The sequence below is a fragment of the Cladophialophora immunda genome (assembly GCF_000835495.1).
Source record: "Cladophialophora immunda strain CBS 83496 unplaced genomic scaffold supercont1.4, whole genome shotgun sequence".
NCBI lineage: Eukaryota > Fungi > Ascomycota > Eurotiomycetes > Chaetothyriales > Herpotrichiellaceae > Cladophialophora > Cladophialophora immunda.
Window position 1 is genome coordinate 1309067 of NW_015622544.1, and position 27307 is coordinate 1336373.

The following is a 27307-nucleotide window of genomic DNA, read 5'->3' on the forward strand; positions in this document are numbered from 1 at the left end:
TGAAGACTGGGGCCGTTCTCGTTCGCGGCTCTCCAACCAGGGCTATGGCGACAACCGCGAGACCCATAGTCACCCCTTTCCCCTTTTGCTGATCTTTACTGCATGATGATGTGTGCCTGTCCACATTTCCTTTTCTTTTACGCTACTTGAAGGAACTCTCCAGCATCGGGGACCTCGAGAGCCCGGCAGTGCAAGTGTGCAGGTTGCCTTACCAGCTGTCTCACCTCGCAGCAACCCACAACGGATTAAGACATCGGTGGAAAGGAAATTTCTGCAAAAAATTGTTGACCAGTCTGATGGCAGTGGTATGTCCCCTGACATATCAGTGGAGCTCACAGCGCGTCTTCCCAGTCGGAGCCGGTATCCATGGATGCACACTCCATGAGTGAATACTCAAAGTCCGAAGAACTGAATTCCCAGTTCGAAAGAGTTCCCTGAAGGAGATAAATCGGTATACCAAGCCTGAAAGAGAATGGTTGACCCATTTCACTCTTGAAAGGTAGAGAGGACAATGCCGCTTACGCTGGATGCTTTTGCAGCAGGACGGTCAACCCAACAGTATCCTGTTGCCAGCCTCAATCGCCATCCGCTCTCCTTCACTCATGCCCGGATTGAGGTCCCACATCTTCTGGCCCAGTCCCATGGCACGTTTGCCTGCATCATTGACTTGATCCCAAGTCACAGCTCCAACAAAACCAACCTCGCCATCACCACCAGCACCTGGGAAGTCCGGTGGGGGACTGTATGCCAAGGCACTCATCCGTTGTCTCTTCAAAAACTCGAGATTCGGTCTGGTGATTGCACATGCGGGAATGTACATGACGCTGCTGTCACCTTTTCCGTGGTGCTCCTTGTCTACAGCATGGATCTGGGGACCAGTGTCAGCCTCTACACGCCAATGGCTAAATGGGGGCTTTTATCCTGGCACGGACTTGGCCACAAATGGAATCGTCTTTGAAACACAATTATTAGGACGGGAACTCACCATGTCACAGTGCCAAGCGACATAATCACCAGGTTCGACCCTGGGCATGCTCACCATGGTGGTGTCAAGCTCGAGGCCCGGGTGAGATACCGGATCATATTCCTGACATGCAGCTGGGACAGAGTTGGGAAATGTGGCATCCAGGTTCAGCTTCCCTGTCTGGAGATTGATAAACGGTCTCAATATCAGGTAAGATGTGACATGTCGGATCAAGGGGCAAACTTTCAGGGTGCCTTCACCAGGCCCTGTTGAGGACATGGACAGCCAGCCCTGGAAGAGGCGGAACATGCTGCAAGCGCCTGCGCCGTTATACAGGTCCATGTTGGCTTCGATGCGGTGGCGTGCGTCGAAAGGATCATACTCTTCCCAGCGGCCATTCAGGATGGTCTGATAGACGCGAGAATACTCGGGATCTTCCCAGCGCTCGAGACTTCCTCCATCGGTGTGCGGCCCAAGTGAGAATTTTGCGTCGCCCGGTTGCCGAATGCGAAATCGGTCTGCGTACGTCAGAGGGTAGGTTGTAGATATCTCTGACGACGGGTCCGAGGAGTGCCAGAAAGAGGCGAGAAAAGATTGGGCTCGCAGCATGTTCGGATGAGCCCGTGCTTGAACCTGGGAGGGAGTCCAATACAACTCATACACGGCAGGGTTATCTGGCGGAAAGGCCTTGATTTTGGATCGATTTGCAGCGATATACTCCTTGGCCTGTTGTTTGAAGTCCAGCGCCTGTTCTCGTGGGAGAACATTGCGAATAACTGCAGTTCCTCGGTGGCGTATCGCGTCAAGCTTTGATTGAGGGACAGTCCCGGCCACTACATCTCGAAATTCGATGCTAGGTATCACCTGGCGCCAAATGTCAGCCATCGCATATACTGGGACTTGAGGGTAGAGATGGGACGGACATCAATGCCTTCTGATCTAATCTCGGCAATCTCCCGCTCCAGACTCTTCAATAACCGTTGCCAGGACGCTGTTATGGCGTCCTCATTGCCCCTGATCAACGTCTTCTTCAAGGCACTGAACCGTGGAGGCAGAGGATCAGGCTTCTTGCCCGACAGTGAGGGAAACACGGAGCTGATGTCGCCGGCCTCTTTGGTCAAGGTGGATGCCGCACGGCGCAACGCAGCAGTAAGTTGATTCTTCATTGTCGCTATGCCCTGGAAGGACAATCTGAATATCACTCCCACTCCTCTGTGTCCTGTTCCATCGTCTGAATTTATCCTTCATCATACCGCGAGAGCAGCCGGATACGCTTCCGCACCAGGTCTAGCGTCAAGTGGCGTCAAGTGTGGTGTTTCGCGGAGGCAAAATCGCCCATTCGTGGCTATTTTGCGCCATGCCTCAAGATCATAACCTCGGGCAAACTGCGCCCGAGAATCGAAGGAATGAGGGGAGGACTGCTGTGGGATAAGGCCGCCCCAAACATGAGGCCAAAGGTGAGTTTGGAGGGTCTGCTGTGGCCCTGGCAATTGGCAATGCAGACTTCATCTCTGTGCATACCGAGGCAGAAGGATCGTTATATGTGGTTGCAAGGTTGGCCATCCCCCAGGTAGATTGCGATTGTTCTTTTGTCCCTCCTCTCTTCCCAGACCATCTCCAAAATGGCTCAGCAGATACAAGGAAAGACAGCGATTGTCACGGGCGCTGGCTCTGGTAAGATATCAATCCCAACGCAACTTCACGCACGAAGCAGGACTAACCTGGACAATCACCACCAGGCATCAATCTCGAGTTTGCCCGTCTGCTTCTGGAACATGGCGCCAACGTTCTGTTTGCCGACCTTGGGCTCCGACCAGAAGCCGAGAAACTGGTCCAGAAGTATCAATCAACTCCGAACAAGGCCGTCTTCCAACGAACGGACGTAACTTCGTGGTCTGACCTCGATGCCATGTTTGCAGCCGCCCAGCAGCACTTTGGATCCATCGACATTGTGTGCCCCGGAGCAGGGGTGTTTGAGCCTCACTGGAGTAACTTCTGGTACCCCCCTGGGACGGCGAAATCCAAGGACGACCCAGCTGGAGGCAGATACGCGCTGTTGGATATCAATATCACGCATCCCGTCCGCGTCACGCAGTTGGCCATTTCCCACTTTTTGGCAGCGGACCCGCCATGCAGCGCTGAGAACCCCAAATCGATTGTTCATATCGCGAGCATTGCAGGTGAGAGCGCCAGTCTCGCGTTCCCACTGTACTATGTGAGCAAGCACGGCGTCCAGGCGTTGGTACGCAGCCTAGCCGATCTGGAACATCTGCACGGAATACGTGTCAGCTGCGTGATGCCTGGCGTGGTCAAAACACCCCTGTGGACCGACCACCCGGAGAAGTTGAAGATTGTGAAGCAAGAAGGAGAAGGAGCAGATACGTGGGTGACGCCAGAGGAGGTCGCCCAGGTGATGCTCGCCTTGGTCAAGGACAATGAATGTCCAAGTGTTACCGCGAGCGCAAGCGCAGGCACCAATGGCGTCAATGGAGGGCAGAAGGATATGGTCCCGATCAAGGGAGGCACTTGTCTAGAAGTGCTCGCGGGCGCCGTCAGGGATGTGCCTCTCTATAACAACATCGGGCCGTATGCGACAGGGAAGCAAGGTGCGAGCGTGAGTGACGGCGAGAAGATCTACAGGGAGGTTCTTGGGGAGTTGAAGCCGGGGTGGGGGAAGTATTGAACATAGGTAGGTGGGAGTCTGAGGAACAATACGAGATTAGACGAGGAATGAATGTGCTTCCACCATAAGCACAGCGTAGACCTATACACGTACAAGACCGATATACGAGGTAGAGCGAGATGGATGGGTGTGTATCTGGTTGACAGGGGCCAAATGGAAAGTTCCGGAGATCTCGACTCCTTTGCCGGGCGATTGATCAAGTCAAGTCTCGCGATTGTGGCTGGACATTTGACGCCATCCGCAGCCATAATTGTCATATTCGGCTCCCACCCGCGATTCTCTGGCTTCATTTTTGTCCCAAAGTTCACCAGTTCATTCACTTCCTCCGCTTTCCACACCGCTCGCTTTGGTGGTTCAGCCATCTACTACGTCGTCATCTGTCCGTATCTACTGTGTCCCTGTCAAGTGCTCTCGCGAGGGGAGGAGAGATGAGCACTTCCGATCCCACAAGATAAACTGCGCCGCCCTTGACCCTGTCGCAAGCCATCATGTCTCTCCCTGCGCCCGCTTCCTCGAGCAGGACGCAGTCTCGAGTCCGTCGGTATGTCGCCTCCCGCTCTCAATGGCCCTGCCGTTCATATAACCTAACCGCTCCCCAGGCGACCGGCCACCCCGATTCTGAGCAAGCGTGATCTCACAGGCACCGTCGGTCAGGCATCATGGATCAGCAGCGTCGTCAACCTCCTCAACACGATCGTTGGCGCCGGGGTCCTCGCCATGCCCCTCGCCATGTCACATATGGGTGTCTTATTGGGAACAATCGTGATACTGTGGGCGGGTGCCACTGCCGGGTTTGGCCTCTACCTGCAAACTCGCTGCGCCGCATACCTGGAACGGGGATCCTCGAGCTTTTTTGCACTGTCCCAAATCACATACCCCAACGCCGCGGTGATATTTGACGCGGCCATTGCAATCAAATGCTTTGGCGTGGGAGTCAGCTATCTCATCATCATTGGCGACCTCATGCCGGGTGTCGTGCGCGGGTTTGCTCGTGAAGAGGACCTAGGCCAATTCATGTTCGACCGCCATTTCTGGGTCACGGCTTTTATGCTGGTTGTCATTCCCTTCTCCTTCCTACGTCGACTCGATTCGTTGAAATACACTTCTGTGATCGCATTGATATCAATTGGGTACCTGGTCATCTTGGTCGTCTATCACTTTGCCGCACACGACACCTTGCCCGGTGGGCACTACCAGACTCCGCTAAGAATATTTACATGGGCGGGTGCGATCCCGGCGCTCTCTTCCTTCCCCGTCGTTGTGTTCGCCTATACTTGTCATCAAAACATGTTCAGCATCCTCAACGAGATCAGCGATAACTCCCATTTCCGCACCAGCGCTGTCGTATTCGCATCCAACGGCACCGCTGCCTCTATTTATATTCTGGTTGCGATTACTGGCTATTTGTCATTTGGGAACGAAATCGGAGGAAATATTGTGGCACAATATGCGCCTTCGGTGTCCACAACGATCGGTCAAGCCATGATAGTGGTTCTCGTCATGTTCTCCTACCCTCTGCAAGTTCACCCCTGCCGAGCCAGTGTCGATGCTGTTCTCAAATGGCGTCCTTCCGACAAACTGAAAGCGAGACTCCGCTCCACGCCCGCTACTCCTAGCTCGCTCGATTCCAGCCCTCCGCGCGACGTTCCTCTCCTACAACCTGGCAGAAAGCGGAACACGGAAATGGGAGAGGCTCGATTTGCCGCCATCACCACCGCGATCATCATCCTCAGCTACATCGTCGCCATGACCGTCTCCAGTCTTGAGGCCGTTCTCGCGTACGTCGGTTCAACGGGAAGCACCTCCATTTCCTTCATCCTTCCGGGCTTGTTCTACTATAAAATATCTTCACCCGATTCACCCTTGCATCAAAAGCTTGTGAAAGAAGAAGACGACTACGAGTGGCACGGGGACGATGATGCGAGCGACAAGTCTGACGACGATGCTGGCAACGAAGAGCCACCGAACCACGAAGGCCAAAATCTGCTAGGTAACTCGGGGATTCTCAGCATCAGCGGCATAAGCTTGTTGAAACGGACGAGGAATTTCCGCCGGAAGATGCTTCGCAAGCTGAGCCTCGCGTTGGCCATCTACGGGGTGTGCGTCATGGTGGTTTGTTTGATCACGAATACCTTTTTCATTGTTGCGCACTGAGGTGCGTTGACGAGGAGGTGCTTGTGGGTGCCAGTGTTTGGAAAGATGTGAAGGAGTGCCGCGTGACAAGCGTCGAGATCATACATGAGGTGGACGGTTCAATTCAATTATCGACCTGATCGTTCGATATGACTGATGATTTGATTTCGAAGAAACATAGAGGGCGACTGCTGAGGACTCTCGTTGTCGACTAGTTAGAGTCCCAAGAATTTCCTTTTTGGACGACACCCCACGTTGCAAATATACTATACCCTCTCAAAGTCGATTCATGCACGATGTGTCCGGGAGCATCAGAGAGAACGGCAGAGATATCAACGAGATCCCCTCTGGAGTTACCAAAGAACGGGGCGTCGCACTGGCCAGCGCAGTGAGAACGATACATGCATACAATGCCTCGTCCGACTTGGGACTCCCGAGCCTCCTCGACGAAGTCGGAAGCGACCACAGGACACTCGTATAGCCGCATACAAACAAGAGTGATTGTCGCGCATCCAGCGCTCCGAAATCTCTGCAACGACGAAATCAGGGGCCCAAAAGGGAAATGACTGGTTGACCATCATCACGACCATGAGCTTGAGCTTGAACCTGTTTGAGCTTGGATAGAAAAACAAGTGGCTTTTTGCAGGTCGCACGAGCGGGAGATAATACCGTGTAGAGCGATGGCGTCCAGGCAGGCAGGCAGGCAGGGCGGGCGTTTAATGTCTATATCCTATACCATATCATACCATACCATGCCGACGTATTGACTACTTACTATTTGTTCCAGACGACCGAGGTATCACTTGTTTAGTTCACAAGAATGGGCTGCCAGCCAGGGAGCATATATGCGACCACCTGCATCGCCGGAATAGTTCTGTTTCCTGTGTCTCTCCTCCTTTCCCTACTACCACTGTCTTCGTCTGAACATGATTACTTCCTTGCAAATTGAATCTTCATTGCGGCATTCTGCAGACACTTGCCATTGAGACGATCTAATTAAGTCAAACGAAACTATGGCCCGCGTTGGCCCCCGACATGATCCCAAGCCGCGCCCAAGAATGCCGTTTTGATTCCCCAGTACCTCACTTGATACTCCACAGAACACGATCGACTGAAAAGAAAACTGGGTTCGGGCACCCCATTATAAATTGGCGACATTTTCTCCCGATCAATGCGAATGGCATTCCCTTGTAAAACCACCTTTGTATGAGCGATTGCACGGCTCGATTTCGATCGATCCTACCGGAACGAGTCCAACCTTCGACTTTCCCGATCCAACACACATCTCCGAGACTTTGCTAGTCGCCCCAGCATCTTTCACCAAAACTTAGTTGTTGTTCTGGGTCGCGTTCAAGATCCTCAAGATGGAGAGGAACAAATTGAGGATGTCGAGGTAAAGGCTGATGGAAGCTGCAATCTCCTCCTCCACGTGATAGTGTCTCATGACCATCTGGGTGTCCACGAGGATGTAGCCACTGAAGATCAAGGACGCAATCGCGCCGTAGACCAACTCCACCGTAGATCCATGCGGGAAAAAGGCAGCCATGAATCCGAAGATGATCAGGATCCACAAACCGCCAAACAGGTAGGGAATCCAGCTGGTGAAGTCGTACTTGCTCTGGCAGGCAAAGAGTGTCAGGAAGACGAAGATGGCCAGAGTGAGGACGAGAGCTTCGATCACGATACGGCTTTCGAAAAAGGACGTGATGACACTGATGCTGTATGCCTCGAGCGCGGTGAAGCCAGCCAGAAAGATCATGTTTGTCGGGTACGACTTGCGCTTCCAGAATGTGAGGAGCATGAATCCGATGGCCCCGATCAAAGACACCCACATCATCCACGAGTTGGACTGGATCCAGTTTCTGTAGCCCTTGGAGAAGAACGAAAGCATGGACAGGGCCGCGGTGAGAAGGAGCTGGACGGTCAGGATGGTATAGACTTTGCGGATAAAGGACATTCGGATGTCGATGGTCGCTTCGATGACGACGCCGCCGAACTATACAGCATCGTTAGTATGCGGATCAGAAGCGGAGTGAGAGAACTGGAGCGTACCTTGAAGTCGTCCGGCACATTGTCGTCTTCTGTCCTGGGAGCGCCGAGGATGCCCTGCTCAGGGCCAGGGCCTGTAGCCTGGTAGTTTGGAGGGGCTTGAGTGTAGTTTTGCTCGTCGAACGAGTCGCGCTGAGGAGCGGGCTGATATCTGGTGGAGGAGGCCATCTTGCGCGTCGAGGAGAGGTTACCGATAGAGCTGAAGGCAGGATGAGCAAGTGTGCGCAGGAGAGGAAAGGAGTCTAGGAACGATGTTGTGAGAGGGTGGCGTGTTTGGAATTAATGTTGCCGGTGACTTGCATCAACGACTTGTGACGCCTGCGCCTGCGGCTGCGGGCCCGGCGAATGTTCCAGTCACAGGAGCCAATGATGCCTGCACCGAACTGCCGCTACAAGCACGTGGGGGAGTTCCCACCTCAATGCGGGCACTTCCTCAAGAGGCACTGCCAGTGCCGAAAAGGACTCGCCTGGAGCAGCCGCACATTATTCGACAGATTCAAATGAAAATATCCCTTGCGTTGGTGTAAAAGGATCTAGGGATGATTAAAAAAAAGATTCGAGAGCCGAAAAAGGTATATGCGAAGAGAGCAAAAACAATACGTTTGAACTGCGTGAACCGCGACTCGAACGCGGGCCTCGAGCATGGGAAGCTCGAATTCTACCCTTAAACTATTCACGCGAATCTGGGCAACATCAGGATTAAATTATGGGTTTGCAATATATAATCACTAATATTGATAATGCCTAAGTGCCCTTGATCTGGCCGCTGATCGGGCGCCCGGCCGCCTAGAGGGCTCCACCTGTTAGTTGAGGACTTAGGGACACCTGCCTCGTCCATCACACAACGTCAGGCCGTACGCTCTATAAAAGTAATAATGGCCCCGTCTTTCGGGTCTCAGCTGCTGCAGATACGTGGAAGCACAGATCTAATCAGGTCTGATGATGACATGCTTTTCCTATTTTCCCATGTCTATCTGTTTGAGCCTTGGTTCAAGACCTCTATGAACCATCACCCAACTCAGTACGAGGTATAACTCTGTGCAAACCACAATCACGCTAGGCCTCAAAATCAGAACCCCTCTGCCCCTATTCGAGTGTCTTCTCGGTCAAGAAAATGCCATACTTCTCCTTCAACTCCTTCAGTATAGGCCCCGCCAACTCCCACTTCAGCGGCGCCAGGATGCCCTTCTCTTTGATTCTTCCGTCCAGCACCATCAAACAAGCCACTCCGCAGGGCACACCCACCAGTTTGGCCATGGAACTATATCCGTTGGGGTCACCGTAGTCACAAAGGGTGCTTGTTCTGGTCTCCTGGGTCCCGTCTTTGTGCTCAATCTCGAATTTATGCTGCAGCATGACCATGTCTCTCTCCCCCTTCTCGTACTGCATCTTCTCCTCCAGTGTGGCGCAGAGTGTGTCAAGTGGATTGCCTCGTGGCGTGATGGGTTTATCTGAGAATAGGCCGAGCCATTTGATTCCGGAGATGATGCGCTGTTTCTCGGGCGTGTCCTTGAAAGTGGTCTTGGAGCTGATAGCCCACGAAAGATCGGACTCCTTGCTGCTTGTCGCGCCGATGATTTTCTGCGTTGCCTCAGCCCAGGTCAGAGGCTTCTTGTCCGCGGACGGTTTAAGGAAAGACTGCTCTTCTTCCGAGAGAAAGCCAATGTCGACCAGGACCTTGACGAATTCAGGGAAACCTTGGTACCGCAGCGTACCGCGGATAACAGTCTGGGCTTCGGGGATGCTGTATTTTTCCCGGTAGGGCGTCGAGTCTCTGTTGGGATATGCAACGAACGCGAATCCAGGGTAGATAAAGTATGGCTTTGCACTGCTCATGAGGTCCGGCCCAGCGATTTCTTTGATGGAGCCATCTTCGTAGAATTTGGCCGAGTTGCGGAGAGCTAGCAGAACCCCTCGACTTGACCAGGAGAACTTGTACCCTAAAGGATTGTCGCTGGCCTCCGGAGCCGGCAGCCCACCGCAGTATGATAGGAAAGACTTAATCTTGCCGCCAGCCTTGTGGACCTCTTCAATTGTCTTGACCGCGTAGAGATGGTCGATCCCCGGATCTAGGCCAATCTCGTTCATGACCGTAATGCCCGCCTCCTTCACCTGGTCTTCCAATTCCAACATAGCAGGAGAAACGTAGCTGGTGGTAACGACGTTCTTCTTCTTTCGGATTGCGGATTTGATAATGGTTGCGTGGAAGGTGTATGGGATCAGACTGATTGCAAGGTCGGTTTTGGCCATCTCGCTGTCCAGGGCCTCTTCATTGGTGACATCGAGGGAGATTGGCCGTGTGTTTTTGATGCCTTCACATAGTTTCTTTGCACTTTCGAGTGTGCGGCAGGCTATGGTGTGTTAGTCGAGATGAGTTGCCCATGAGCCCAAGATCACTCACCGACGGTAACCTCAACTCCAGCTTCTGCGAGGATCTGGACGGTGGGCTTGGTAACAAACCCAGCGCCGAGAAGGAGGGCCTTTTGGGAGGAATAGCCCAGTTTGGACTGGATGGTGGTGATGAGAGATGCCATATTGGACTGTAGAGGGGTGCCAACTCGCGCTTGACTGTGTGTGCGGCGTCGTGATGAAGGAGGAAATGAGTCAAACGACTCTTCCACCGATTTTCTTCAATTCGACACCGAAAATTGCATCAACCCGCGCCGCCGATTGCGGAGTTGAGCGAAGCCTCTGAGGCCCCCTCCTTTATCTCCACGTGAGGATAGAACATCCCGCTTCGGTCAAACCGCCTCAGTGCCTCGCTTCCATCTCTGCTCGGGTTCGATCTGTCGAAGTTTCTTTGCCAGCTCCCCAAGTTCTTACCTACCAGCCTAGGTAATCGAGCTCGGATATCAAGATGGTACGCGTTATAAAGAATCTGTAACTACTCCGCTCCCTCCTCTCGTGGATCCACACTATTTCCCCAAGGATATTCTTCTGTGCTTGGGGTACGCGACCAGCACACAGCTTCTCCCTCGGTGTTTCATTTTCTCTCACCTTCAATTTCTCTTGAACAGACATTCTGTTCCGCGTCGAAAACATGGCTGTACCTCTGTTCGTGAGACTGCAGTCGTACATAGACCCTCTCTTGCTTCTCGGCATCTCCATTTCATACTTCCCCCTGACGCTGCTGTCTCATCCGTTGCTCTTTGTTACATCTCCGTCGTCCTTCCGCTCAAAATGGTTCGAAAACTTCTGGCGGGTCATTGGGCCCAAGATGGCCGCCTCGGAAGTCCAAGTCAATCACATCGAAGACCTCATGTCCCGGGCGGGCGGAAAGGTCCTTGAACTGGGCCCTGGAGCAGGCGACCAAATGTTCCACTATAAGCCTGGCCAGATCGAAGTGCTGTACTGCGCCGAACCAAACGGATTCTTGCATGGAAAACTTCTTGAAGCTGCGGAGAAGCATGGGCTTGGGAAAAAGCTGGTCGCTCTTGAAGCCGGGGCTCAACCAGGCAGTCTCCTACCTGCACTCAAGAAGGCCGGGGTGATCCCCAGCACGACCTCGAGTCTACCCGAGAACGGTGTATTTGACACCATTGTTACCGTCAAGAGTCTCTGCTCAGCGCCACAGAAACAACTTGCTGCCACGGTAGCTATCATCCAAGCCTTGCTCAAACCCGGCGGCGAGTTCCTGTTTTTCGAGCACGTCGAGAACAATGCAGATTCGATCACCATGTCTTACGCATGGTTGGTAGATTGGATCTGGCCTGTGTTCATGGGCGGTTGTCGCTTGAATGGGAAGCTTGATCGCGTCGTCTTGGGGATGGGCGGCTGGGATAAAAGGAGCATTACCACCACAGATGAATTCAAGGGTTACGAGGTACGAAAAAAAACAACATTCCAGAACCGATCGAGCTTTGCTCTGTGTTCGATCATCATGCACAGATCCAGATGTCAATACTGATATTCCAATACTTTTAGGTCTTCAGATATGTCAAGGGAGTCTGTCGCAAAGCTTGACAAGGTTGGCTCCATGGCGGTAGTGGCCGTCCAAGAGCTATACCAGCGAAGTGCGCCTTAATTTGTTCCAGTGCGACATGGAGGTATGGGACTTGAGCTCAGCCGGCTCGGTGCGAATGGTGAGCTAAATCCGCAAAGACTTGGGTGGTGATGGTTCCTGTGCTGCGCTGTTGCAGCTGAACAAAGTCATTAATTGTAACGTCAAGCCCCAACCTTGTAAGTAGCGAATCTAAAATCGCCTTTTGTCTTTCGAGGGCAGACTCCATAGATTCTCAAACTCCAAAGCCAAGGGATTTATCATGATGGTCAATTCCACCAGGTTCGCACAATGTAGCCCTTAAGCCAGTACCGTCTCTTTCAATGGCAGCTCGGTCTCATACTCAATCTCCACACGACCACGAGGCTTCTTCTGTGGCTTGGGCGGTTGCCTTGTACGTCGCTTCCTCTTCTTGCCCGACGCATCTTCCTCACTTTCATCCTCGTCAGTGTCTTCGCTTTCGTCTTCGTCCTCTCCAGACTCTTGGCTGAGATCCTCATCTTCTTCATCAGGACTCTCTCCACCAAGCCAGTCGTCAAAATCCTCCATCTCCCGTTCCAATTCATCCTCGCTTTCCTCTAAATCAGAAACATATTCCACCTCTGCCTCCACTTCTTCCTCGTTCTCATCCTCCAACTCTTCATCGAGCAGCTCCTCACCCTTCTCCTTCCTCTCGAGGCCTCTAAGCACCTTTCTCCACAACCCCTCTTCAATATTGAGCGGCCGGTCACCATACGCGCCACTCGTCAACCTCTCCATCAACTCCCGTTCAATCTCCCTCTCCACTTTGGCCGCGCTTTCTGCTTTGCGCTCCCTGGTTTCCTCCCTCCGCCGAATCTTTGGCGCCAATCTACTGACGTTCTTCTCGCCAAGTCTCACTTCCTCCTTTGCGATATTCCTTTCGCGGATCTTCACTTGCGTCAACCTCGTGAGCCTCTGTTTGCATTTGTGGATGTAGAATTTGGGCCAGTATTCCAGCTTCTCGTCGAGGGCCAAAAGCGCCTTCTCGTAGTTGTTCGGCAGGCGTATCTTTTCCCACCACTTGGAGGGCAAATGGTTGCGTTCAGGAGTCTTGATGAAGAGGCAGAGGGCACCAGTCTGGGGGTCTGGTCGGACGGTGGCATAGCGGGAATTGGCGAGCGGGCAAGATTGCCGGTTGCAAAAACCGGTCAGGTTGTATTCATTGCGACAAAATGTTTGATCTTTGCTGCTTAGTCTGTGGGTTTATTGGATTCTCTCCGTTAGGAACGACAAGCGTTTTCAAATTCACATGTGCGAAGAAGTCAGCTTACTTTAACTTGAACGAGCAGAATTGCTGGTTTATCACCTGCCACACAATCTCGTCCGACGACATGCTTGCGCAATTAAGAAGGAGAGCACAGTGCGAAGACCGAGGAAGAGGGAAAGGGAGCGGCGGTGGGTGGGTAGGTGGCTGTTCTGAAAGCGCCCGAAAGATTGAGAAATCCAAAAATTTCACAGTTTGGAAGTGCAAATCTGCCAAGAGTTTTCTTATCGCTTATCAGAGTTTAGCATGTTTGTTAGATTTGTTTCCAACTTTCCTCCTTGAATATTCGAGTTGAACATCCCTCCTCGGGATTGCTCTTTGCTCGGACGAGACTGTCGTCTCCAATCCTTGAGACAGTTCGACGGTAACCTTGCAAGGCCGTTTCTTAAAATCTTGCTGATAGTCGAACACACAAGTATGCAGGTGGAACTAAAGGGACAAAATATAACCTCCGTCAGATGCCATCGGTGTCTATATCAGGCCTTCAATACATTATTGCAAGGAGAGCAAAGACTACATGTCAATTGATCCTCAAAAAAATAGGCCAATGTAGGCCAAGTGTCTGCATAGGCAGCATGTCTATTGCTTGGACAACCGGTCAATGCTCACCTCGTAAATGACCTCGCAGCTCCACGATCCATGCAAAAGAATGCGCGCATTCTTATGACCAAGCCAATCGCAGGAGACGGGCAGTGATCAAAGTTGCTCGAAGGCTCTCCATGCGTCGAGTGAACTCTTGTAGAAGACTAATGCTTTCTTTGCCGATATGGCATGCTTTTCGTGTAGCAACAAGAGCTGTATCGTGCTAGGGCTCTGAACCCGAGGTAGAAAGTCCGCGAGATGGCCAATATGGAGAAATGGTTGTTTGGACGGATGAAGTCACCAATTTGTGCAGTGCCTAGAACAGATACGAGAGTTCGAGTCAGGCGATAGCAGCAGGGAATGCAGTGCTAATCCTCGAGTTCGGTGTCGCGCTCCTCGAACCTCAGAAATGTGCTGCGAGTTGCAGCTTCTGACCCCATGATCACCTGCCAAGCGTCGTTGACTGCGTGGAGTATACCATCGTCAAAGGCAATGTCTTGCGGCTTGGGTGGAAAGATGATAACCGGTGTGTGCTTCCGTGACGGTGGGGAGTTGAAAGTACGGTCTATAGCAGGCCCCAGAGCTCGATACGAGAGCGACCATAGGAGTGTGTCTTTTGCACCCACGGTATCAAGAAACAACCTTACAGCATCTTCCAGCCGATCTTCGGAGGACGCATCTTCAGAAACGACCGAAGCATAGATAAGACCTGGTCAAAATCAAGTCAGCAAAATCTGGTTGGCATCAAGAGTTCGAAGCAAACATAATTGAAAGAGCATTCCAGATCAGGTTGTCAGAGGGTAATTATCAGCAAAGCACAAAGGCTCAGGCAATGTAGATAAGTATTCGATGTTGGTTCATCACGGAAGTGAAATTAAAAGACAAAAAAGGCAAAGACTTACACTGACCAGCCGGACATTCCCCCGTATCCTCGGAGTGAATCTGCAGATAAACGGGATCCTTGCCGTGCTCAGGGGTGCCGCCATTGACCAGAACAATTGTGACCGCTGGAATAGGACCATTCTCTGATGTCGGAGGAAACATTGATTTTAACGGATCGGCGATGATATGGATAGACCTCCAGGTAGTACAGAGCGAGGCCACTTCTTCCACAACATCTTTGGAAATTGGTATATCGTCACGGTTGCCGGCGACGTATCGGGTCCGGATTCGAGTACCGTCGGAAAGCGTGCATTCAACGAGAGTGCTGTCCCCACCATCTAAGGGTGCGAGAACAGGGGTGTTAGCAGGAGCGCTGAGAGCTTGCAACGCGTGCCCTAGAAGATACACGCCTCCGCCAACAGCACCGGCACGACAGGCCACCTGTGAGATTTCTGCTGTGCCGCCATATTTAGCAACGACAGCGCCAAAGCCTTGACCAAAATGGCCCATCGACTTCATATGTCTCCTGATCCTGACTAGGGCTTTGTCGAAGGGAACCGAGTCGGCTGGTACAGGGGACAGCGCAAGTGCTACCAGCGGAGCCTGCAAAGAGTCTGGAATTTTGAACTCCGTCGTCAAGGCGTCCTTCAGCGACATGCTGGTACTGTCTTCCTTCGAGGCCGTTGTTGATTCTTCCTCCTCCTGTATCACGTACCGCAAGAACTTCATCAGTCCACGTTTGTCCTTCATCGAAAGTGATTCATCATTGAACACATCCTCACGGGTGCTTGGGATCTTGTGCAGTTTCCCATCATCTAGGACCCAAAAAGACCCAACAGCAAGGAATTCCAGTTGGGTATGGATCTGTGACGAGACGAGGGAGGGGAGAAACTCGGATTTGGCATAGATGATTTGGGGGCTTAAGCTCAGAGTATATGACCGGGATGGTCCAAGTGATGAGGGGGTCCTAGACTCGTCGTCGGTGTACCTCGATATGAAGGCATCTTTGTACACCGTGCTTCTGACTGCGAGATGATCAGTGATGCCGCAATTTTCAAGGCGCAGTTTGCGCACATTGCCGCAAGTCTTCTACCCAACTCTGGGCGTCGTCCAGACTCAAACCGGCGTCGTCACCTCCATAGTAAGCATGGCGATCAACATGCAAGATCTTCTTGCCTGAACGAGAAAGAGCCCTAGAGAAGAACGCTTTGTCAGTCAGTTTAAGCCTTGGTTGAGGTGGTTCAGAAGTAACATACAATGCCAGAAGCGACTGGGGAATACTGGTTCCGGCTATGACAACATCCCAGACTTCATCACTCAAGCTCTCCATTTTGAGCACCGAGGATTGAAGAAAGGCTCTGAAGATGTACACAAAGGCGTGAAATTTCACAAGTGGTAGGAAGTTTTGGAGTGACCCTCTTCAGAGCAACTTTGCCGAGCCATCCAAACCCCTTGACGCGAAAAGGCGCAACGATAGCTGCTCAGACCAAGCAAGTATCTACAGAGATACAGTCAAATCTTGGGTGAGCTCCCGAGGCTACTTGATCTATTCCTGTGTGTACAGGGCCGTGCTTTTGCCGGGGGACAGATTGTGTCGTCCACGAGCTCCTCGCCCCAAAGATTTTGCGGTGGCAAGCTCAGGCGAGGTGATCACAACTCTGACCTTGCGCAACCTTTGCCAGAGAAGAAGAGCTTCGCTCAAACAGTTGGGGTTCATTTCCATGCAACGTACCCAAATCCCATGCCAGATGTCTCAAGCGGATCTTAGGACCTGTCGTCGGCCCCGACGACCGCTCCTCGACACCGACTGAGCTGCGATCTGCATCCCACTCTTGCTCCTCCTTGGACTCGGTGTGGAGGTGATACATACAACAAAGGCCAAGACACCAGAGAACGCAGTCTCTGACAGTCGGATGTGTCGGCACCAACTCCTTCTACCTCTGGCACACAAGGAGGGACGCGACGTCTTCAGAGGGGGGTGCAATTGACGATTCTCTGGCCTTTTCATGGAGTAGCCATGGCGCATTGACAGCAAAGAAGACCGAGCAGACAGCACTCCTTGCTGATATATGTGATGAGAAGCAGATGTGCCTTGAGAGACTCCCGTGCTGTCCACCAAAGGATCGCCGGATGCCAAGCTGGCCAAACCCCATTCCTCTCCGCCCCCATTCTGTGCTTTTCGACCCCAGATCTCAAAGCTCCAACCCGCAGACCTCCAATTCTGGTCCGCTCAGTGTCAATGCAGGCATAGCGGAGCACGTCCAAGCAGCCCCGCCAGTAAGAACGGTTGGGCTGCTTGCTGTCCACTGAGGTCGGGCTGGAATATGAGCGGCATTTACCTACAGGCTGGCATTTGCGCCGAGGATGGCAGAGTCTTGCTGGCTCTGCCACTTCTTACTTGCCGATGGCGACTCCATTGATGCGTCTCACCACCCTGGAAGCCTCCTCCTCCACATTGTGCCCCACGACCTGAGGAGCCCCATCTTTACCTAAGCGCAAAAGACGGTTTTCGACCATCTTCGAAGGGAGATGATTCTTGATTCTCGCGCAGAGAAAGGTATCTGTACAGAGCATATTACCCAAGTGAGTCGTAACTTGAGCTCTCGATAAGGTCCTCCACCAAGCAGAACAGACGCCCAATTACCCTCAACTCGCCCGCTGCATTCAACACCTCACTACCACGGACCGAGATCAGGGGCAAAATGGGCAGCTACGCTGAGGAGCCAGAATTCAAGACCATCACCATCCAAAAACTTCACCCTACATTCGCGGCTGAGGTCGAGGGCGTCGATTTTCAAAATTTATCCGATGAACAATTCAACGAGATTCTCGCCGCCATGGCAAAGGTACCAACGCCCCTATTTCTGAGCCTTGCTGGCCCTTCCTCGTCAATCTGTCGCACAGTTGAAACAGCGATGCTTTGTAATTTGGCGCTTACTCGTCCTTTTTATGCTTTAGTATGGTGTTTGTATCTTCCGCAACACTGGATTAGACGATGCCAGCCACATCGAATTCTCCAGACGTATTGGTGATCTTGACACTATGAAGCGTTATATGGTTGATGGCCGCAGACCAAGGTACCGCTACTACGAATTGTTCGACGCTGGGAATATCGATGATCAAGGTGGTGTTCTTGACCCCAATAGCCCAAGAGCACACTATGGCAAGGTGAGCTCACCTGAAAGTCTTTTTCCCACCCAAAGGCTTATTTTGTATTTCAGGGCAATGCTCTCTTTCATGTCGACTCCTCATTCAACCCTAGGCGCGCAAGTTTCTCACTGCTACGTGCGGTAGAAATCCCCCCTCCGGGAAATGGCGGGAACACTGACTTCGCCGACTCGCGCACCGCTTGGGACGAGCTGGATCCGGAATTTCAAAAGGAACTCCTGGAGAAAGATTATGTTGTTCACCATTCGATCGCGCAGTCTCGCAAATTAGGATCCCCAGAATTCTTCAAAGACCTTGATCCGACCAACGGAGGTGTTATGGCTCGGCATCGACTCATCCAGGTACACGAGCCCAGCGGTCGCAGGAATATCTACATTGCAGCACACTCCCACCACATAGAAGGCATTCCCAAGGAGGAATCCGACGCGCTGATCAAGAAACTCCTCGACCACATCACCCAGAAGAAGTACACGACTAGCGTTGAGTGGAAGAATCCATCGGATATGATTATCTGGGACAACCGGTGCACGCTCCACAGAGCCAATGGGGGAGCGTTCGAAGGCAAATACAAGCGAGATTTGAGACGAACGACAGTGCACGACGACAGCAGCACAGCTTGGGGGTTGAACGAGGTTGAAGACACGGAGAACTGGGTCGTGAACCACGATGCCACTAGGGCAGCTGGACAGACGAAATAAGGTCTTGGGCAGTATGGAATAGTGCATCGAAGTAAAGCTGTCGTTATTCAGCTTGTCCATTCGATCTCGTGCATATACGGGAGCTTTGTCCAACGCGCTTCAATACGATAAATTTGCACGCTGTACGGACAAACAAGCTCTTATTGTCAGGCGCGTGACTCTACTTCATCATAGATCTTCACGCAATAATGCCCAGGTCACTGGCAGAACAATGCCATTCAGACTGCAAAAAGGGGTGAAGCCTTGAGGACCTTGTCACCCACTTTGGCGCAGTGCATCGGCGCGGAACAACCATCATCCGCGGTGGCATCCTACGTTATTCACGCCATTTATATAGTCCTTCACTTCTTCCCTCACTCCCTGCACTTGTATTGTATATATTCAGCCCATTAAGGTGCGATTCTGCACTTCTCTGTGAGTCATAACCCAGACCACAAATGGATTATAGGTATATATAAGGGACTTCGTTCCCGCTGCTTGCGGACATCCTCATCATCCACCACAGCTGTAAGCTCGCAACACAACCGAAAAGGGACCTCGAAGCTGGTCGGTTTACATTCAGACAGGAGAGTCAAGAGAGATCTTCCCGACAGATCTCGACTTTCGCTCTCGATCCAGAACCCCTCCAGAAACCAGCCTTCGGTATGGCGAGCCACGCAAGCATCTTCAACCTGCCTCTCGACATGTTCGACGACCTGATGGCCGACTTGGACTACGAGTCCCTCGTTGCCTTCCGCCAGACATGCCGCCTAGCAGCCGCCCTTATCCCGCTGGCCCAGATCATCCAAATCCGGCAGTCGCTCAGAGCCAGCCTCCTGGCCGAGGAACACGCCGACTACCAGCGCCGGCAGGTGGCCTATGCAAACCAACGACGCTGGGCGGGCGTGTTCCCCCCATCCGTCCAGGCCAACATTCCCCCAGACATCAGCGCCCCGGCCGACTCACTGAACAACATTCACCGCAACCGCATCACCAGGGCGGAGCGGCTGAATTGCTACGCCTGCCTGAAGCGTCTGCCACGACAGTGCTTCGTGGAGAGCCAGGTCATGGGGAGAAGGAGCCTCGGCCATGCGGACGCCGGCCGACGGTTTTGCAGGGCCTGTGGGGTCAAAAAGGGGATCTGGGACAAGGGGAGCGTGGTCAAGGACGGGAGACGGACCTTGGTCCTCTGCAAGAAGTGCAACTCCCTGGGGCGAGTGGACGCTGGGGCGAAGAAGGGGGGGATCTGTTCGAGGTGCATGTGCCAATCCGTGGCGGAGGAGGGTGGTTCGCTCGAGAGCGAGCAGCAGCAGGCTGCTGGCCAGTCCAGCATGCCACAACCTCTGGCAAAGCAGCCAGCAGCCGCACAGCCGAGCAGTCGGGCGACTCGGTGCCTACGCTGCTGGGCCATCAACCACACCGAAGTGCCTGCCGGGTCCACGGGTTCTCACCTGTGCCCGCCATGTGAAGCTGCTGTCCAGTTGGCATAGATGGCGCTGGATGGAAGGGAGGGGTGGACGTGAAGGGGGTCGTGACGGAGTGGACGGTCTCGTGGACTGTGATAGATACCCTGGTTAGAATTTTCGGGTTCGATGTTCAAAAGTACGGGGACGGGGCTACCCTGACTGGATCCAGGTTGCGCTGAGACAGGAATTGTAAGCACTTTGAGCTTGGCTCTCTCGCTCTACCTTTTTCCCATTGAAGTTTCCCTGTATTGTATTCCTAGGACGGCTATTTTCTAGAAGTAGCACACCACCAAAATATTGGATGGTAGGATATCGCATGAGGAGAGGACACCGACCCGGCTGAAGTGGGAGGAAGAAGCGGCGTTTCTATTGTCACAAGCAGAAGAGCATGCAAGAGGAGAATGGTAGGTAATAACCTGGAGGCTTCTTGCGTTCCGATGAAAATGATCTCTCCGGACAGGAGGATTTTCGTTGTGCTACTTAGTGATCGCTCGCTACACGGGGGTAGTCCTGGAAACATTCATGGCCCCTCGCATTCCACCACAAATCATCTTCTTGTGCCAACGATATAACATCCGGGTTGTTCAATACTTGCAAACAAGTCTATGGCCAAGTCCAGCTCGGCGCCCACCAAGCGAGAATGGTGGACGATGCCCGTCTGCAATCTTTTCGCAAAGGCAAAGCTTGAAGGGATAAGAATTGGGCTCGTCCTTGCGGCTCGGAATGGAAACGGTATTTGGTCAGAAGAAGATGAAGGAGTGCATGACGTCCAGTCGTCTTTGCGAACCTCAAAGACTTTCCTCTTGCACCGGATTCTGTAACCAGAAGGAAGATAGGTGTGATGCATGTGCCAGTCCAATCATGCATCGTTTTGTGCTATGGCCGTAGCCAGAAAATTATCATAGCCTTGTAATCTGGTCCGGTGAGACCTGAAGCACACTATCTTCTTGCAAGCTCCCGACGCCGAATTCTGGCTGCTCTGAAAGAGAGTTGGGCATTGACGATCTGTGAGTAAGTCGGCAGAGGTCGATAGTCCGGGTTGTTCAGCGCGACAACATATTCAGCAGGCACAGAGCATTCGGGCAATCCTCCCCATGACAGCGACTCCAGATCTTCCCCCTTTTCGTAAGTTTCCATTCTCGCCAGACAGTCCTGCAAGAAATTCTTATACCTGAACCAGTCCTGATTTACCTCCGCAAAACACTGCGGACAGAATCCTGAGAAACGAAGCCTGAACGACAGATTCTCGGGCGCCCGCTGGACGGTGAGGCATCTGTGACATTGAATGACCCAACTCCTGCTGTCCCTGAGCCCAAGGGGATGATACGTGTGAGGCTGGTCCACAGCAGTACACTCTCCACATATCATAGATTCCAGTACTTCTTTGTAGTCTTGCTGGGTCGCCAACGGCTCCACATATGGTCTGAAAGGATATGTACGACGCAGGGTGTCGGTTGGAAACTCCGTCCAAGGTTTGACGACACGACATCTGGAACAAGAGAAGTGGTAGTGACGGGGGTGCGCAAGCCATCGAACTAGCGTCTTCGAGAAGCCTCGCCCCGTTGCATGTTCCTCCACCCGCTGTACAGTGGTTTTTCCGTTTATGTCCGCGCCCAGGAGCGACATGTTCATATCAACGTAGTAGCGGTCCCGAAACTGGTTCCCGATTTCGATCCAAGCCCTGGACATCTCGTCAGCCAGCCGAGTTGCAGGGTCAGCGAAGCAACGGCTCAACGTCCGCGATGCTCCGCGTATGCAACAAAGATCAAAATAGTTGAGATGCTTGGAAATCTGGAGTTGAAGCTCACCAGGAAGAGATGACAGCCGGTCCTTCATTGATTCATCGTGTACTGGCTCTGTCGGAGGTGGTGCCATTCTCGAGATGGCTTGACCTTGATGCTGTTGATGGATCGAAGTCGAGAAATTGGTGACCAAGAGCCGCCTATATGCTGAGGATGATTTGAGAATAACGGTGGCTTTCTTATCCAAAGATGTTTGGTCAATAGTAGAGTTGTCTCAAAACAGAACCCGCGAAATTGTAGACCGGATGGTTGACAACCCAAGTAGAAGTGCTGTCATGGTTTCAATGCCTGGCACTACTGCCTTTGCCCAAACAAAGGATCTGTTGCCATTGTGAAGTCGGCTTTCAGTCGGGGCAATGCCCCTTTGTCTCTCTTTCTTTGGCCATGGCCTCGCCCATAGAGTGAACCCAGGTCTTGCTCCATCAAGCTCATTATGTCAAATCCACTGGTCGAGTTTTTGTCTGAGAAAGTACCCTCACAAAGCAGCCATGGTGGTTTGGTTTTCAGATGGATGATCAGTGGCAGGTTCTTTGGAAGTCTTGACAGTTGGGAGGAAGCCATTTCAAGCGAACGAGGGACAGAAGGGAGCCTGAACCAGGCAGGATGGCACGTGATTGACACTCTTCATTCTGTTTTTCACGCGAGGCGAATCTTTGTTGGCACCGCCCACAGGCGAAATGAGCAATTCAACTCACTCCAAATTTCTCTCGCCCTCTCTGACCTGCGCAGTATCCTGGTTTCCCTTTATCTTCGGATAGACACACAACCGTCTCCCGATGGGAATTTGCTTGTGTAACCACGGGCGCCTGTGCTCCTAAAACCAATTCATTCCGCAGCCGCAAGGGAAACCCTCCCAAAGCTTGACAGCTCTTTGCGCCGTGTCGCCTAACGCTGAGACCTGTCCCATGTGCAGCTGCATGCAAGTCATTCGAGCCAGAGCCCTGAGTAGATTGGTGGACATCTGACTGCACCGGCGGCGCCAGAGGCACCTGACTGAGATGCGGTTCAGGCCACAAGAAGGACTCGCTGTTCACCCCGTAGAGAAGGGAATCGATCTTGTCCAAGACATCCCCAGACAAGTACATCCCGCTTTTCGACACTTTCAGCATTCGATGGCTAATAACATAAATCACCATGCGTCAGGGCTGGCATTCCAAACAGTGACGGTGCGCGCAGCCTTCTTGCTTGCCGGAATGTGGTTCTTCGCCACCTTTGAGGTGATGGTGCGCCACGGAAACCAGCTGGCACCACGGAGGTCACACTTCAGCATGGTCTCAGCACGGCCTCAGCACGTTTGTTGCGTATCTAAAATCCCTAAGCGCCCGTTTGGCGCCAAAATTGCTTGGTCGGATTGCGGTCGCAGTAGATTGCACTGTCCTCCAACCGACCCCCTGAGGCATTTGCAGCTAACAATTCATACAATCTCTCGCCAGTGTTCCTCATATTTTGAAAGAGTTTTCGACCGCACGACCCGGTGAATCTGATTTGATGTTATGCGGGAGACTGGCAGACAATGCGTCGAACAACGTGGAAGAGGGGGTCAAGCACATCTGTTGCATTGCCGAGGATGGCAGTAAAACAGTGTACAAGATTCGAGTCCTCGCAGCTAGATCTTCCTGAACTGAAGCACCGTCATCATTCAGGCCAATCTGAGACAGACTGTGGTGAAAACAGAGGAAGAACTCAACACAGCGCGTGGCTTGATGCTGGCAAGAGATTGGGTCTCTCTAAACGCCCTGGGCCCGAAACTCAGAACTCAACTTGTTCTATCCGGCCCTTTCAACAAAGCCCGAAACTCCTCTTGGTGTTCGATGTGCCAAAGGTATATCTGCCCTTTACCTCTTAGCTCCTTCTCCTCTGGACACTTCTGGTGCGCCGGAGCGAGGTACTCAATGAATCCTGCACAACCAAAGCTGGTTCGTCCCAGAGCGGGTCAGGATCAAAGACCCAGGCAATTTCCCGCATGAATCGTTCCCATTTGGTTCACTGCTCAACGAGCGCATACCGCCCCTCAGGAATATGATCCACGTCTGCAGCCAATGCGAACAACCACTTCCAGAACACACATCCACCTAAATCTTTTCAGATATGACCGGTGCGAGTCGAGCTCCCTGAGTATTAAAGCTCAGGCACCAACTGCTGCTGGCGATTGGGCTGGGATTGCTTGTGGCGACGGAGCGAAGGGTGATTGTGATCGATACAACTAGTCAGCTTCAGCCTGGCTTATGCTGACTTTCTCGCGGATTGCGATTTTGCGACGGTAGTATATGAGGGTGTTCCTCCTCTTGTTGCATGTTCGCTACCCCTGGATGAGGCTGATACCAGCCTTGGGAGTAAGAGCTGTCAACGGATGCAGGCAATTGCTGTATTGCACCAGGGTTCCCCGCCGTCCATCCCTGTTGCACTCTGGTTTGCATGGTTTGATACGAGGTGTGTTCCCGAAAATTCGGATGCGTTGGAGGGTGTTGACTTTCAGTGCCCATGGGCACCAGGCTCGAACTGGTCGGCGGTAGTTGCTGCATCTGGCCTGTCATCCCTCTTTCGAAAGACGGGTACGTGTTTGTTCGGTAGGGGGTTGGGAAGCCAGATGATAATTCGTCAGTTTGGTCCGACGACATCGATCTCGTGGGATGGTTTGCCCAGCCATAGGCACCGTTTGGAGCCGCTGTCTGGTAAGGATAAGCCTGATCTTGGGACATTGTTGTCATGGTAGAAGGTAAGGAACTCGGTGCAAATGTTGATGAATATGGCGTGGGTACTGAATGTCCATACGGATGCTGATGCTGCTGATAGAATTGAGGATTGATCGAATCCACGTCAAAGTTCCTCGGTGAGTAGGGAGATGGAACGAATGCTTGTTGCTGTTGGCGCTGCTGCTGATTAGGATCATATCCATGCGCGAAATCGAAGCCTGGAAGAAGTCAGCACTCAAAGACACAGTCGGAATCATGCTCTTACCATGGGCAGACATGGATCTGGAACCTGGATGAAAACCTGGGAACCCGGGACTCTCGTTGGACATGGGAGGAGTGTCCACAGAACCTCTCGCATAATTTATTTGTTCCATGGAGCTGCTCCTTAAGATACCCCCAGGGGAGGACGATGAGACTGATGCCTCTCCCTCGTTCACCAAGCCATCCGTCGCTTTCGCCCCTGAGCGTGGCCGTTTCGCGGTCGGCGGATTTTGCGGGTCAATCGGCAAGAAAACACACTCCTTTTTCAGGCGAATGCAATTTTGGCATCGACCTGTTGGGTCATTGTAATCAGACATGCAGCGAATCTTGCGCCGTCGACAATGGACTAGTGCTTGGTCAGAATGAATCGCGCACAGGGAAGCCAGGAACAGAGACTGACCGCATGCGACAGCCGTGCGATGATACCCCAGTTTGTTTCTCTTCTTGTCGGCAGGCGACGGGGGTGGCCCTTCTGCCACCATATCGCGAACATTGGGCGATGAGTTACCGCTTTGGATCAAACCAGGCATGTTGAATTGTTCAACCTCCGAGCCAAACTGGTCTTGCGCAGAACCACGTCCCTCTGCGTAAAACCCAAAATTATTCCCTCCCTCTTGCATCTCTTTGGGCTGACAGACGAGCACTACCTGCGCGAAACCAAGGCTAGGCAATGATTGCTTCTAGTCTCTCGTCTTCCACCACTGTACTCGTCGAGCTGTTGAGCGAGGCAGACTAGCAACATCACTGGTATCGTGGAGCATGGGTCGACATCACAGCCGAGTTGACTTGTCGCAAAGTGATTGATGGGTTTCAGCGCTGGTTTTGGCTGCGGCCTCGATCAGGCCTGCCAACAGGATTCTCAATTGTAAGTCACAGAGATCAAAGCCTCGTGAAATCCGAGATCAGTCGCACCGCACAAATATGGCCCGCGGTACTATCTACCACGCATCGGAGAAAAGAGTCGTGGAACGATCTACCCACGTCGCACTGAATGCTAAGGCAGACTGGATATTGCTGGAGGAGCTGAATTGGAGGTGATCCCCAAGTCGATGTTGATAGATCAACAAAAGCAATCACACCAAGAGGCCACGATTCAGGACGACCCGTTCGATCGTGCAGGAGGGAGTGGAGAGGATTGTCAGCCGTCCGCCGTCCAGATCAGAAATGGAAGAGAAATGAAAAGGACGGTCAGATTCAACAAAGGACTCTTGATGGGGGTAGACCGGGATTTGCCCTAGAAGTTGGCTACAGCAGACTGACCAGTGATAGGGATAGGGAAGTGAGGTTCGCAAGGACTGGGTTCCCTCCTCGTGGATCGTAAAATATTGTCAAGAAAAAGGCCCGCCACAGCCAACAGACTCGGATATCTGCCACAGGCGAATCAACGAAAGAGACAAGCGCTTTCAACATGCATGACGGGTGGTATATGACTCTCATCGCGTGCGGAAAAGGTATGGTTCAGAATCTCGCATTGGCAGTTTGGACCCCCAGCTCCTCCCAAATGGCGATTAAAGCCACGAGAGCCAAATAGCCCACCTGCGGAGGAAAGATACGGGTCCAGTGTGCTCGCGCCATTGACTTTTTTAGGCGTTGACGAAGTTGCTTGAAGAGGATGTGGATGGACGATCGCACGAGGTACTCCCTAATGAGCCAAGGGCAGCCCGGGGCTGGCCCCGGCGAGATGCGAGAACAACCCCCAAACAAGTATGCCTGACCTTGGGTCCTTGGGAGACTATGGCTAATACTGAATGGCCAGGAACTATTACAAGATCCACTCGGAGAAAAGCCACAGTTCGATCATATCTGCGTTCCCAAAGTCCAGAACGCCCGTAAAACGAGGCATTGAAGATCTGGAGATTTAAGATGCGCCCTAGGTGGTGCGGCTGACCATCTCTAAGTTACCTGGATCGACTCTGAGAAAGTAAAGGCAATACATTGACCAAAGTCGGCGGGTGATGATGCCCATCATTATTTAGCCTGCAACGCCGTACCTCCCTCTGCCTGGTGTGCCGAGACAAAGCGACAAGGAAGTTCGGTTTCTAAGGAACGATCTGCGCCAACTTGTCTCCACCAATGAAGGAGTGGGAACGGCTCCCGACAGAAGATTCTAAGAAAACGACAAATACGACGCGACGCACCCCAAAGGGAGTCGTCTGAAGGACCGATCCCGGAAGATGGATCACCGTCAGCCACGAGCCTCAGTGACCCGAGTTCTGGCCAGGTTCCGCTGTTCATGGTTGCGATATCATTCCGGAAGGCAAAGCTCAGCTGCTTTTTACCTTGCGAAAGGTCTCGGAAGGGACTACGACAAGGCCCTACAGGTACGAGGAGTGGTCGGCGTAACTTCAGGAGCTAGACCACAGGTATTTTGGACAGCGAGCTAACCGGCTCTGACGGATGAATACCTGCATTGATCTTCAAATGTCGCTTCGGTGTCGAGCGAGGGCGCCTTGGAAACCCTCCACTGGAGCCACCGAGCTGGGGTTACCAGTACTTAGCCCCCGACTGCCCTGGGCTGATCCTCAAAAGCTAGCGCCACTGGAAGCCGGTCGTGTGGCTTTCATGGGGGTGAAGTTGGCCTCTCCCTAAGGTGCGGATGGCTCGGTTGAGGGGGGGCGACGCTTCCTCCACTCAAAGTTCATGATCTGAAGAGCATCTATCC

The 27307-nt window shown here is 52.6% G+C and overlaps 11 protein-coding genes and 1 non-coding gene across 14 annotated transcripts; 5 read left to right on the top strand and 7 right to left on the bottom strand.

The window, feature by feature from the left end:
* Nucleotides 1–188: 188 nt before the first annotated feature.
* Nucleotides 189–2156, bottom strand: PV07_06849 (uncharacterized protein). Its single transcript, XM_016393868.1, has 3 exons — nucleotides 1888–2156; nucleotides 986–1828; nucleotides 189–868 (listed from the first exon to the last, which is right to left on the bottom strand). The coding sequence occupies exons 1-3, from the start codon at nucleotides 2128–2130 to the stop codon at nucleotides 548–550; spliced, it is 1407 nt and encodes a 468-aa protein (XP_016247287.1). The 5' UTR covers nucleotides 2131–2156; the 3' UTR covers nucleotides 189–547.
* Nucleotides 2157–2481: 325 nt separating this feature from the next.
* On the top strand, nucleotides 2482–3647 carry PV07_06850 (uncharacterized protein; the record flags this gene model as incomplete). The annotated part of the gene is made up of 2 exons (XM_016393869.1): nucleotides 2482–2638; nucleotides 2704–3647. Exons 1-2 carry the CDS (start codon nucleotides 2587–2589, stop codon nucleotides 3645–3647), a joined length of 996 nt encoding a protein of 331 aa, XP_016247288.1. The 5' UTR covers nucleotides 2482–2586.
* Nucleotides 3648–3899: 252 nt separating this feature from the next.
* PV07_06851 (uncharacterized protein) lies at nucleotides 3900–6626 on the top strand. The gene is made up of 2 exons (XM_016393870.1): nucleotides 3900–4188; nucleotides 4247–6626. The coding sequence occupies exons 1-2, from the start codon at nucleotides 4136–4138 to the stop codon at nucleotides 5799–5801; spliced, it is 1608 nt and encodes a 535-aa protein (XP_016247289.1). The 5' UTR covers nucleotides 3900–4135; the 3' UTR covers nucleotides 5802–6626.
* Nucleotides 6493–8118, bottom strand: PV07_06852 (uncharacterized protein). Its single transcript, XM_016393871.1, has 2 exons — nucleotides 7833–8118; nucleotides 6493–7776 (listed from the first exon to the last, which is right to left on the bottom strand). Exons 1-2 carry the CDS (start codon nucleotides 7995–7997, stop codon nucleotides 7108–7110), a joined length of 834 nt encoding a protein of 277 aa, XP_016247290.1. The 5' UTR covers nucleotides 7998–8118; the 3' UTR covers nucleotides 6493–7107.
* Nucleotides 8119–8437: 319 nt separating this feature from the next.
* Nucleotides 8438–8508, bottom strand: PV07_06853. Its single transcript has one exon. It is a non-coding gene; the product is annotated as a tRNA-Gly (tRNA).
* Nucleotides 8509–8680: 172 nt separating this feature from the next.
* On the bottom strand, nucleotides 8681–10492 carry PV07_06854 (saccharopine dehydrogenase [NADP(+), L-glutamate-forming]). The gene is made up of 2 exons (XM_016393872.1): nucleotides 10231–10492; nucleotides 8681–10180 (listed from the first exon to the last, which is right to left on the bottom strand). Exons 1-2 carry the CDS (start codon nucleotides 10361–10363, stop codon nucleotides 8916–8918), a joined length of 1398 nt encoding a protein of 465 aa, XP_016247291.1. The 5' UTR covers nucleotides 10364–10492; the 3' UTR covers nucleotides 8681–8915.
* A 152-nt stretch (nucleotides 10493–10644) lies between these two features.
* On the top strand, nucleotides 10645–12046 carry PV07_06855 (uncharacterized protein). Its single transcript, XM_016393873.1, has 2 exons — nucleotides 10645–11652; nucleotides 11754–12046. Exons 1-2 carry the CDS (start codon nucleotides 10870–10872, stop codon nucleotides 11790–11792), a joined length of 822 nt encoding a protein of 273 aa, XP_016247292.1. The 5' UTR covers nucleotides 10645–10869; the 3' UTR covers nucleotides 11793–12046.
* PV07_06856 (uncharacterized protein) lies at nucleotides 11700–13264 on the bottom strand. The gene is made up of 2 exons (XM_016393874.1): nucleotides 13122–13264; nucleotides 11700–13045 (listed from the first exon to the last, which is right to left on the bottom strand). The coding sequence occupies exons 1-2, from the start codon at nucleotides 13181–13183 to the stop codon at nucleotides 12130–12132; spliced, it is 978 nt and encodes a 325-aa protein (XP_016247293.1). The 5' UTR covers nucleotides 13184–13264; the 3' UTR covers nucleotides 11700–12129.
* Nucleotides 13265–13430: 166 nt separating this feature from the next.
* PV07_06857 (uncharacterized protein) lies at nucleotides 13431–15937 on the bottom strand. The gene is made up of 4 exons (XM_016393875.1): nucleotides 15835–15937; nucleotides 15653–15771; nucleotides 14599–15603; nucleotides 13431–14405 (listed from the first exon to the last, which is right to left on the bottom strand). The coding sequence occupies exons 1-4, from the start codon at nucleotides 15906–15908 to the stop codon at nucleotides 14065–14067; spliced, it is 1539 nt and encodes a 512-aa protein (XP_016247294.1). The 5' UTR covers nucleotides 15909–15937; the 3' UTR covers nucleotides 13431–14064.
* A 141-nt stretch (nucleotides 15938–16078) lies between these two features.
* On the top strand, nucleotides 16079–18584 carry PV07_06858. 2 transcript variants are annotated; one of them, XM_016393876.1, is made up of 3 exons: nucleotides 16079–17424; nucleotides 17537–17746; nucleotides 17800–18584. In XM_016393876.1, exons 1-3 carry the CDS (start codon nucleotides 17281–17283, stop codon nucleotides 18442–18444), a joined length of 999 nt encoding a protein of 332 aa, XP_016247295.1. In that variant the 5' UTR covers nucleotides 16079–17280; the 3' UTR covers nucleotides 18445–18584. The 2 variants fall into 2 exon arrangements, with proteins under 2 accessions (XP_016247295.1, XP_016247296.1); XM_016393877.1 differs by having other exon boundaries at nucleotides 16079–17746.
* Nucleotides 18585–18809: 225 nt separating this feature from the next.
* On the top strand, nucleotides 18810–20096 carry PV07_06859 (uncharacterized protein). Its single transcript, XM_016393878.1, has 2 exons — nucleotides 18810–18951; nucleotides 19011–20096. Exon 2 carries the CDS (start codon nucleotides 19089–19091, stop codon nucleotides 19911–19913), a length of 825 nt encoding a protein of 274 aa, XP_016247297.1. The 5' UTR covers nucleotides 18810–18951; nucleotides 19011–19088; the 3' UTR covers nucleotides 19914–20096.
* Nucleotides 20097–20310: 214 nt separating this feature from the next.
* Nucleotides 20311–26170, bottom strand: PV07_06860. Of its 2 annotated transcripts, XM_016393880.1 has the most exons (4): nucleotides 25046–26170; nucleotides 24650–24991; nucleotides 21698–24602; nucleotides 20311–21570 (listed from the first exon to the last, which is right to left on the bottom strand). In XM_016393880.1, exons 1-3 carry the CDS (start codon nucleotides 25263–25265, stop codon nucleotides 23905–23907), a joined length of 1260 nt encoding a protein of 419 aa, XP_016247299.1. In that variant the 5' UTR covers nucleotides 25266–26170; the 3' UTR covers nucleotides 20311–21570; nucleotides 21698–23904. The 2 variants fall into 2 exon arrangements, with proteins under 2 accessions (XP_016247299.1, XP_016247298.1); XM_016393879.1 differs by having other exon boundaries at nucleotides 20311–24602.
* Between the last annotated feature and the right edge of the window lie 1137 nt (nucleotides 26171–27307).

What these genes read in the sequence shown, in the direction of transcription:
- PV07_06849 (XM_016393868.1), bottom strand. Translation starts at nt 2,130, where the DNA reads ATGAAGAATCAACTTACTGCTGCGTTGCGCCGTGCGGCATCCACCTTG. An exon ending in TTAGATCAGAAGGCATTGAT is followed by an intron (nt 1,829 to 1,887) that starts GTCCGTCCCATC and finishes ATTTGGCGCCAG; the next exon opens with GTGATACCTAGCATCGAATT. An exon ending in TCGCTTGGCACTGTGACATG is followed by an intron (nt 869 to 985) that starts GTGAGTTCCCGT and finishes ACTGGTCCCCAG; the next exon opens with ATCCATGCTGTAGACAAGGA.
- PV07_06854 (XM_016393872.1), bottom strand. Translation starts at nt 10,363, where the DNA reads ATGGCATCTCTCATCACCACCATCCAGTCCAAACTGGGCTATTCCTCC. An exon ending in TGGAGTTGAGGTTACCGTCG is followed by an intron (nt 10,181 to 10,230) that starts GTGAGTGATCTT and finishes AACACACCATAG; the next exon opens with CCTGCCGCACACTCGAAAGT.
- PV07_06852 (XM_016393871.1), bottom strand. Translation starts at nt 7,997, where the DNA reads ATGGCCTCCTCCACCAGATATCAGCCCGCTCCTCAGCGCGACTCGTTC. An exon ending in ATGTGCCGGACGACTTCAAG is followed by an intron (nt 7,777 to 7,832) that starts GTACGCTCCAGT and finishes GATGCTGTATAG; the next exon opens with TTCGGCGGCGTCGTCATCGA.
- PV07_06859 (XM_016393878.1), top strand. Translation starts at nt 19,089, where the DNA reads ATGGCGAGCCACGCAAGCATCTTCAACCTGCCTCTCGACATGTTCGAC.
- PV07_06860 (XM_016393880.1), bottom strand. Translation starts at nt 25,265, where the DNA reads ATGCAAGAGGGAGGGAATAATTTTGGGTTTTACGCAGAGGGACGTGGT. An exon ending in TCGCACGGCTGTCGCATGCG is followed by an intron (nt 24,992 to 25,045) that starts GTCAGTCTCTGT and finishes ACCAAGCACTAG; the next exon opens with TCCATTGTCGACGGCGCAAG. An exon ending in CAGATCCATGTCTGCCCATG is followed by an intron (nt 24,603 to 24,649) that starts GTAAGAGCATGA and finishes GACTTCTTCCAG; the next exon opens with GCTTCGATTTCGCGCATGGA.
- PV07_06858 (XM_016393876.1), top strand. Translation starts at nt 17,281, where the DNA reads ATGGGCAGCTACGCTGAGGAGCCAGAATTCAAGACCATCACCATCCAA. An exon ending in TTCTCGCCGCCATGGCAAAG is followed by an intron (nt 17,425 to 17,536) that starts GTACCAACGCCC and finishes TTTATGCTTTAG; the next exon opens with TATGGTGTTTGTATCTTCCG. An exon ending in CAAGAGCACACTATGGCAAG is followed by an intron (nt 17,747 to 17,799) that starts GTGAGCTCACCT and finishes TTTGTATTTCAG; the next exon opens with GGCAATGCTCTCTTTCATGT.
- PV07_06857 (XM_016393875.1), bottom strand. Translation starts at nt 15,908, where the DNA reads ATGGAGAGCTTGAGTGATGAAGTCTGGGATGTTGTCATAGCCGGAACC. An exon ending in CCCCAGTCGCTTCTGGCATT is followed by an intron (nt 15,772 to 15,834) that starts GTATGTTACTTC and finishes GTTCTTCTCTAG; the next exon opens with GGCTCTTTCTCGTTCAGGCA. An exon ending in GGTAGAAGACTTGCGGCAAT is followed by an intron (nt 15,604 to 15,652) that starts GTGCGCAAACTG and finishes ATCATCTCGCAG; the next exon opens with TCAGAAGCACGGTGTACAAA.
- PV07_06851 (XM_016393870.1), top strand. Translation starts at nt 4,136, where the DNA reads ATGTCTCTCCCTGCGCCCGCTTCCTCGAGCAGGACGCAGTCTCGAGTC. An exon ending in ACGCAGTCTCGAGTCCGTCG is followed by an intron (nt 4,189 to 4,246) that starts GTATGTCGCCTC and finishes ACCGCTCCCCAG; the next exon opens with GCGACCGGCCACCCCGATTC.
- PV07_06855 (XM_016393873.1), top strand. Translation starts at nt 10,870, where the DNA reads ATGGCTGTACCTCTGTTCGTGAGACTGCAGTCGTACATAGACCCTCTC. An exon ending in ATGAATTCAAGGGTTACGAG is followed by an intron (nt 11,653 to 11,753) that starts GTACGAAAAAAA and finishes CAATACTTTTAG; the next exon opens with GTCTTCAGATATGTCAAGGG.
- PV07_06856 (XM_016393874.1), bottom strand. Translation starts at nt 13,183, where the DNA reads ATGTCGTCGGACGAGATTGTGTGGCAGGTGATAAACCAGCAATTCTGC. An exon ending in TTCTGCTCGTTCAAGTTAAA is followed by an intron (nt 13,046 to 13,121) that starts GTAAGCTGACTT and finishes ATAAACCCACAG; the next exon opens with ACTAAGCAGCAAAGATCAAA.